At 35.6% G+C, this 9,476-nt stretch overlaps 1 protein-coding gene across 1 annotated transcript in view; it reads right to left on the minus strand.

Moving 5' to 3' along the window:
- The window catches only part of LOC113483616 (T-cell receptor-associated transmembrane adapter 1), a 12,495-nt gene extending 4,214 nt beyond the window's left edge, over nucleotides 1-8,281 (minus strand). Inside the window, exons 1-3 of the mRNA XM_026855309.1 lie at nucleotides 8,247-8,281; nucleotides 2,864-2,974; nucleotides 1,183-1,219 (exon numbers count right to left, since the gene is read on the minus strand). Coding sequence (XP_026711110.1) covers nucleotides 1,183-1,219; nucleotides 2,864-2,966 — 140 coding nt within the window. The 5' untranslated portion in view covers nucleotides 2,967-2,974; nucleotides 8,247-8,281. The remainder of the gene's footprint in view (nucleotides 1-1,182; nucleotides 1,220-2,863; nucleotides 2,975-8,246) is intronic.
- Nucleotides 8,282-9,476: the final 1,195 nt, after the last annotated feature.

Raw genomic sequence — 9,476 nt, forward strand, 5'->3', positions numbered from 1 at the left:
GGGGGGGGGGCAGAAATGTCTGTATTCTGAAGAGAGATTTGATACCAAGCCAAGAATTGAACTCTTCTTTTCTGTAACTTACTTAAGGCTAATCTCAAGACTACTAAGCTACTGATAGACATAGTTCTAGAAACATATTAATGATCATTGAAAGAAATCCAGTTCATGTCCTCTGAGACCACTTTGCAGTACAAACTATAGCACTAAATGGGTCTTCGGGAGTGAAGTTCTTATAAGGGCCACTCTTGATTTAACTAAAATACTTATCTTGACACTAGACTAAAGCAAATTTCAGCTTTGGATTTTTAACAATATTCTGTTTCATTACCTGCTGTTGCCTGAAAATGTTTTTAAGCACGTTTATACAATGGGAGTTGTTAGTGGGGAGCACTGTGTAACCTTGTTCCTATTGCATCCCTATACTGTGCCTCATCAAGGGAATTAAGTAGTGCAATCTAACATCACTTCTTCAGTGGTGTTTTTCAACTGAACAGGCAGTAATAGAGACTTCCCAACTTCAAGTAAATTTGTAATTGAGGATTGGTTTGGGGAAACAGATGGAGGCTTTTGTATTTTTGTTTCAAGGGCCTTTTATATTTGGGTTGAGAAGAGGCTTCCCATATCTCTTTTCTAAAGTTTGGTGTTTTTTTAATATAGAACAAGACAAACAGACTTGTAACAGATCATGAGATATCCAGCAGCTGTAAACAGACTCTATTTTATTGCTTTTGAACACCATGTGTAAACAAAGAGTATGGAACATAAATACATGTAAACTATTGCTTCACAGGTATTAAATATCAGGAAACAATAATACAATATATAGAGTTATAATATATTATTGTTTCCTGAGAGTTCTTTAAAATTATTATAGGTTCATTGACTTTGAGTCATAATAAATGTTTAGCTCGACATCTTGCACATCCTTCAGTATATAAAATTATCATATTAGCATGCAATTATTTCATTGATAAAATGACGAGTACATCTCTCCCACGTAATTTTTTTTTCCTCTTTTCTTTCGAAAACTCTTTTTTTTTACAACTGTACTGTTCTCTGATGTTCCCAGGCAGGCTGCTTGAGATACTGGATTTTTCGTCTACACCACCCCTCTAAAGCTATCTGTCATTATTTATTGCTTATTTCATCTTTGTCAGAAAGAAACTTTTTTATTCAACTTACCTTGGACTGTTGTCTTCATAGTCTTTATATTTTTTAGCTGGAAAATTTGTTTAAAAAAAAAAGAAAAAGAAAATGAAATGGGCTGTCTTAGAACACTTGAGATAGTTGTCTCAACTGACACGCTTTTGATTTCACTGTAGAGAGTAAAACTGAAAGCTCTTGGCTCTCAAGACTTTCAGTTGTCACCCTGCTTTTCTCAAATACTTTAGACTAATACAGGAAATGTTTGTGTTATGACCCTGTGCTGTGGCTGCAAAGCCTACATTAGTTTACAAGACCCAAAAAATGTACTGTAACACATACGATTAATTCCTTATTTCCTCCTGCTTCTACCTCATCTTTTTCTCTGCCTAGGGAGGTGCATCATGTCTTTATATTACAAAGTGAAGGGTTTATTTATTTTACTAGTTCTGTTTCTTACCTCTCTGAAGAGAGATATCCTGTGATTCCCACAGGTGAAGAAATTTAAGCAGAGAGTCAATGGCTAAAAAAAGTTTTATTGCTAGAGCTTGATTAATAGCTCAGGATTGCCTGACTTTCTACCTTCTGCTCCAGGACTCCAGAATTTACCACAGTAAGCTCTGATTCCATGAGCAATGACAACTTGACTGAAACCTTGCTCAAGGTTAGTTTTGTAAATGACTGTGATTTTTTTATCATAAAAATATCTGCCTAGCAGCCTCAAAAGACAAAATAAACCAAAAAGGTACCCACCCACTCTGCAGCACTCCAGCAGCTCTTTTAATATCCTGTAATAATCTAATTCTCTTATACTTGGTGGGTTCAGCTTAATAGCATAGCATACATGGGCCCTCTGTTTATGTAGATTATGTATTTAACGTGGTTGAATCCACCAGTGTTTGCCTGCCCACCCATGCACATATCACACAGGTGCAGTTTTCTCACTGTAAAAGGTATTTTTTCCCTGAATCTGAGTGGTGAGTGTGTACAACTTAATAACTATACAGTTGTATGCATAAGAGAGGTTGCACTGCCATAACTGATTCTGTGAAAAAAAGTCATAGTTAATTTTAACCAAAACCACAGTATGACTATAGTCACCTTTTAACATAAATTAAACAAATCAGTTACTTATTGTGGGTCACACTTTGGTTTAAGAGCTACATAAGGATCCCATGATGAAAAGCAGTTAGAACTTTTTTCCAAAACAAATTGGTTAAGCATAAAATGTGTATGAAATCTGAAATTCAAATAAGCATTCTTAAATTTTGAGAGGGAAAAATTTTCTCAAATGTATTTTGTACAGTGCAACTACTTAAAATAATTTTTAAATTAAAGTACAAATAATAAGCAGTTACATGAAAAGTATACTTAAAAAAGGAAATTTCAGATGTTAAAAATATGCTTTAAAAATGAAGATTTAGCCGGAACTAAATCCATCACCTTGTACATGTTCCATTGGTTTGCCTTCAGAGAATGGCTTTGGGTAGCTGTTTTTAGCAGCAGATGGGGCGGCTAGCAATCATTCTGTAATCATACCTGACTCTCCTCAAAATTTTTAAAAGTTGCATCCTCTCTACTTAGAATCATTCTTGCCAAAAGATAGCTTTAAAATTCAAAACAATGATTTTGTTGGCTTGCAATCCCCCAGCAATGATGGCTTTCTCTACAGACACTCTAAACACTCATAGTCCATTTCTTACAGAGAGACATTACTTACCTTTCTTCTTTTTCATATAGTGTGAAATGTTCAGTATCAACGAAACGACCAGAGACAAGCTCAGAAAGGCCAAAACTGCCCAGACAGAAAAATGGCAGTCCATTTCTATAACTGAAAGAAAATAATTGTATAGTTTGTGTTGTCTAACAGTTTTACTGTATTCTTTGTGGTTGGTTGATTTTTGCTTTCTGTAATTGAAACCGCTATTTTGTTGTTTACTCTGTGACAGCCATTGCTATATAAGCTAAATAATTAATATCAAAACCAGATGCTAAATAATAAGAAAGCAACATCAATAAACTCTTAGCAAAACTGCTCTTAAATAGTAATTCAGCCTAAGGCTGGGCTATTGGGTTGCCTGTAATATGTAGTAAAAATCAGAAATTGCTAAAGAAAAAAGTCATTTTAGTGAATAACTTTGAAATTGCTTTTGTAACTGTCTTTAACTTACTATTTGCAGGATATTTTTGGCTACATTCTAGAGCTCATGAATGTAGTTCTGAAGATTAATTCCAACAAATCATCTTACCTCACTGGAAATGTCTCTGAATAATAGCTAAGACCATCAGGTTTTAACCGGTGCAACAAATGTCCAAGTTTGTTTATGTGTTTTCTTGCATCTCCTTATAATCACTTACTTGTACTCATATCCTCGCCCTCCTTCCTGGGAAAGCAGAGGATGTAGTGGCAAAGCATGGGGACAAGTGAACACCCCAGAACTGCTGCGGTGAAAAACCCAAACAGCTCCTAAAGAATCCCTTGATAAAAGGTGGGTCAACTTAATTGGACAATGCCTTCTTTTGAACTGAACTTGCCTCTCCTTGGAGTCCTCCTAGAAACACAGGAAGGAACCCCTCTGCACCAAAGATATTTTGTCATTTAATTAATTATTCGATTAACCTAGCTCATATAAATTTTCCATCACAAACCATGCTGAAGAAAATAGCCTGTGACAGTCTAATGGCCAAAATGATCAGCATTGTTGCAAATGGCCTGCAAAACCCTTCCTTGTCAAGAAATGCTGAGCCACATTCATGGGTGAAAGGAGCTTGAAGCTAGATTTTTCATTTTCCCCAGAGGCATGTTTCATGTTCTTCTAGATTTGGAGTGTTTGAAATAAAGCCTGGTCCCAAGAACTAATTAACTCCACTAATACCATACCAAAAAGTCTAACTGGAGCAGGGCAGTCAAGGGGAGAGACTGGACGATTCTGTCAGAGTGAGATTTGAGCAGATCCTGAATATACTTATTTGGTTTTGATGTCGCTGGATTCCTTCAGGAGGCTGACATTTCATTTGCTTCTTAAAGGAAAGCTGAGGTAAAAGAGTACAGGAATACACTTTCCGATGTTGCTGGCCAGGGGCGGTGGCAGGCAATACATTTGCTCCCACTGAGAAGACAGAGCTTTGTTCTTGGCTGAGCTGCTCCAGCTCATTTTAGGAACTGCCCCTTATGCTTTTGTTCCCTAATTATGCTGGCATTGCAAAAACTCTTTCAGTTTTGTTATATTCCAAGGCACAGATGTTTTGATGGTGATGATGATGAAACAAGATAAGATAATGCTTGGTAGTAAAAAAATTCACAAATCACATGGGCTTCTATGATGCAGGTTTCCTTCCTCATCAGACCTCTCTTTTAAAGGGAACAAAACAGAGCAAATAAATAAGCTATAACTTTCTGACAGACTTGTAACTGGTTTTTGCACATGGTACTTCCAGTGGCCCTTTATCCTTCCTTTCATACTGAACATCCAATTTCCATTCCTTTCTTTTCTTTTGCTTGAGTTTTCCCAAAGGTGTTTGAGGGTTCTTCATCACTGCAATACGACTTTCCATGTTGAAAGGCACTTTTTTGCAATGACATACAGACATTCATAAAGAGAGACAACAGCCCCATGAAGCAGCTGTATATTATTCCAACTTTACAGAGAAGGAATTAAAAGAAAAGGAGATCCTACCTTGAGAAGATGTTATCAGGCCACATCAAGAACCACCAGTGTTTGGAACCCGGGAACTCTACAATTAGTCACTCAACATTTGCAACATCCTATGCAACCTGTCCAAAACTACAAGAGTCTATGTCAAAGGCAAGAGCTTTTAAGTCTCAATGTAGTGCCTATATAATAAGAGTAATTCTTCCTCCTTCTCCTGTCCTTTTATCTTTTCTGTAGTAATTGTTTTCCATTTTTCTTGTGTTTGTTTTGTACTTCTTTTCCTACAAACTCTTTTTTTAATTCTAGGGAGAAAAAGCAGTATTGTGGCCTAAGAGAAGGGAAGCATGTGCAACTCTGATAGAAACTACAACCCTGTGATTCACTGGACTAAAAAGAGTGAGTAGATACCTAAAATACAGTTCCAACCTAAATACATACATTTTTCTTGATACTGAATGCTGCCATTTATCTTTCTGAGTTAGTAATCCTATTTTTCCTTGGTGTTTCCAGAGTAGAAGAACTCAGTTTCAATTTGAATATTTTCAGCCCTTAAGTGAAGTGGAGGAGGAAACCAAAGTTTTGATGACAAGTATTATTTCATGCTTAAGCTCCTGATTTAAATAGGAATTATCATCTGGAAAACAGTAGAGATTGGAAAAAAAGTTCTTTCCCTTTTCAGTTTCAAGTTTAACTTCTACAGTATTTGAGCAATCCCACTTCTCTAGGCCTTTAAAAATATTCTAACAAAACATATGAAACATGGACTTCTAATAAAATGTACCAATGTTTTAAACATCACAATCTAGAGTTCTTTCTTAAACATGACTTAGAAAACTGCATGGGTTGGGGAGATTAAGTAAACAACATTTAAATTTATTTCTAGTTGACAACTACTTAGTTTATTTTTAAATTTATTTTTCACAACACTGACTTAAACATCTGCTTGTATTTCAGTAGAATGTATACAAACATATGTGCGACTTCAGTATCTTATTTTTAAATTCTTTTTGTTATTGCAATGCAAGCTATTTGTTTGTCAGACAACATTATATTTCAGAAACAACAGCAGTTTTCGTTTACCCCATAAAACGATAGTAAAGGCCTTGATCAGAGACATGCTGGTGCTTCTCTGAGTGCTTTATGTTTTTTCTAATGGCAGTTTCAAGTTAATCTTGCTTTCCAAGCAAGAAATATGAGAGATTTTGATTTTATATCTTATCTTTACAGATATACAACTCCCAGCTCTTTCCCAGATGTTCTTGTACCACCCTTATAGTTGTCAATATGATAGCTATTTACAACTGCACTATTTAAATATTTACTACTTTGTCAACAGCAGCTGTAGGAAGAAAGCTGGATACCTGAGTGAAGAACAGTTTGTCTCCTCAAATAACTACACTGCTGTCCCTATACATATAAGAGCAGATGCAACCTGTGACAGCTGTGCTAAGGACAAAAAAAAGATAAGGTAAATGTGAATGGAGAGTGAGATGTAAAGAGAATGAGAAGTCTACTAGACTAATTAAAGTCTGTTCTGAAATAGTGTCTTCTATTCTCTAGTTTTAATTCTCATTCAAGTCATCTACTGTCAAACGGAACAAAACCAGATTATTATTTGTCACATATGACATATTTATTCCAAAGATTGTGTAACACTGGGTTCAGGGACATTCTCACACAACTGCCATCAAATTGAATATTGTAAAAAATTTTGTTCTATCTTTGAAAAAAAGTCCTAGGGAAAAATTAGGCCCCTGGGAATATTGCACTATGATTCACATAAAATCAGCTCAAATTCCATCAGGGTTTTCTGTTCTAGTCTATCTGTGATGGAAAAACCTAAGAGTGATAGTATTTTGTTCATTAGAAATCATATTGAAGCTGTTCTTAAAGTAATGTGCTCCTCTGAAAGAAAAAAGTTCATCATATAACCAAAGGTTTCATGAGAAGGACAATTCTTGTTTTACTGTTAGAAGCTGGGATGTGTGAGTGGGGGAAGTACTACATTTAACCATTATAAAGATGACAGTATTTTGAATACCTAATACCAGAATCTCTCTAATATTAATGATACGTTCCTATTCCGCTGTTCTTTCATTTCTATTTGGAAACGTGGTCAAACTTGGAATTGCGTCTGAGAACATCTACCTTAGGTAATTTACTCCATCTGGATGATGTTTTTAACTTTTCTGACTTCAGGGATGGGGTTACTCACCTCTTCTTAGTATATTTTACACTGCTATAAACTAAAGGTACTATATTCACACACCAAAATACAGGCAAACAAGACTTTCTAAAGGCATAGTTAATTGTGGTTTTTCTCCTTTTTAAATCTATTGTCCAGCTTTCTCCACCAACAGAGACAAGACATGGGAATAAATAGACTTTTGGTCACTTGTTCTTAGGTTTCTCTTTGCAGGGTTCATTATACTGTAATGAACAGCAGAACACAATTAAGAAGGAAAAAAAAAAAACAAAAAAAACAAAACCAAACCAACTAAACAAAAGCCCCCTAAACATTCTAATCTTTTCTGCAATACAATGTTATTGCAACTCAAAGTGGTCATAATAATGCACTTACCTTTCGGAAAGGAGACAGATTTAAGATTTCAGGGATAGAAATTTATCCTCCTAACAGCTTAAAAGTAGGTAGCAGAAGTATTGTTTTGTTCCTTCTTCTTCTAATATATTTTGTTTAGAGAATCCATCACAAAGCATAACAGGAAGATATCATACTTCTACCAGTTTTTCCTACTGAAAAGGCACATGAGGTGGGGAATATAGATACCTTTCTAGCTGGACATGACATCTATGGTATCAACTCATCGTTCATAGAAGCAGATTAATCAGTTTGGGCGCTACCAGATTTAAGATGATGATGATGATCTGGAGCACAAAATGGTTTGTTTCCTGTTGTTTCTGTCTGCAAATTTGTCAAAGATGAGATAAAATTTGCTTCCCCCCCTTTTCCAGTTTTTAGTGGTGAAATAAATAATATTCTGTACTAATGACCCTTAGAAAAATAAACCTATTAAGAGTCTGATGAATGCTAAATTAGCATTAAAGATGCTTCCACCTGTGTGAGTTTTTAAGACAGGCTTAATCCTCCAAAAAGGATTCCTTAAACTGCAATTAATTAGTGCACAACTAATTGCTTTGTAAGATATCAACTTCATACTTCAGAAGGGAAGCAGCGCATTGTAAAAAAATAAACCCTCAGCACAGTAAATATTTTAAACATAAAACTAATGCCAATACTTAGTCTTCATTAACAAACCTTAATTAATGAAGATTTAAGCTGTTAATGATGACTCATTGTCATCATGATTATTATTAATAATTTGACTTCAGAACCCTGAGCAACCTTCTTGGAAGACCGATAATCTACTATAGTGTGTTTTTACTGCTCCTTTGTTCGCAAGTTTATAATACTGAAAAGATAACTCTTACCTTGTTTTGTTGTTTCTAGGAATACTCCCTGCCCCTTTATCCAACGGGAAATCAAGTTATGTTGGCAGATCTTGGATGCTCTTTTGTTTTGGACCTGGCAGCATGAATCTATCTCTAGAGTTGCTGTCAGTCTTAAAGGTCTCCAGCCTTTTTTTTCACCTGCTTTCTTACAAACAGGATATGTGGTTCAGGCTTTTATAACCTCACTAGCAAACTGACGGTCTCCTTCAGTATTTGCCTGCAAGAGAGGCATAAAATATTTGTGTGCACTTGCACTGATAATTCACCTGTCTTGCCACAGATCAGCATGTACAGAGGTATTAGTTCCATTTTATGCGATATAAACCTTTAGTAACATTCATATAAGAACCATACTCTGTCTTCCTGTTTGTGACATTATGCTGAATTCAACAGAAGTATTTAGATACCTCTTAAACTAAATTACAGAACTATTTTTCATAGGAGTGCTGTTCGGCTCTTTATCTCTTGAGGTTTCTGAAACAAGTCTCAAAGTCCATTGCTGAGAGAGCCCAGCTGAAATGGGAATCAGAGACATGATCCACTGCCAGCTCTGGAAGGTCAGGTTAGGATATCATAATATCCTTCCTCCATTCTTTAAAGTCTGTGAATTTTCCACAATCCAGAACAGTTGTGGAAAGAGAGGGTAAGGCAGCATGTGCCCTACTGTGTGTATTTGTCTTTAAAATCTAATGAAACATGCCTGTGTTTGGGTAGAGAAACCATTTTATTCTCAACATCAGAGTAGCTTCTTCCAGAGGAAGCTTGCACTCTGAGCATTTTCAGATAATCTTTCTGTTAAATTCCAAGGTTTTGGGTTGGTATTTTTTTTTGCAAAGAATCTTATTTCCACTTATGTATAATGTAGAAGCAGGACGGGTTTCTTAGGAGAAAAAGAGAACCACGTGACTATGTTTGTCTTTTTGGAACACGTACGCTGAAATAACCCTCAGTGTCATCTGAGGAGCAATGTAAAACATTGCTCTTTGAGAAAGTCTCTTATGTGAGAAAATGTCCTTTGCAGTGTATGTTTATTTGGGATTTTATTACTTTGGAATATTATTTTCTTATTAACTGCCTTCAATCAAGTCTTAAGAAATAATTTACTGGATTAGCATTTTATTTGAACGTGAAGGAGCAGGTTAGCCTTGATTAATATACTATACACTTCTATTTGATTCCAAAGGTGTTATAGACTCTTAACTACTCAGA

Source organism: Athene cunicularia (genome assembly GCF_003259725.1).
Source record: "Athene cunicularia isolate RWA chromosome 1 unlocalized genomic scaffold, athCun1 chr1_part1, whole genome shotgun sequence".
NCBI lineage: Eukaryota > Metazoa > Chordata > Aves > Strigiformes > Strigidae > Athene > Athene cunicularia.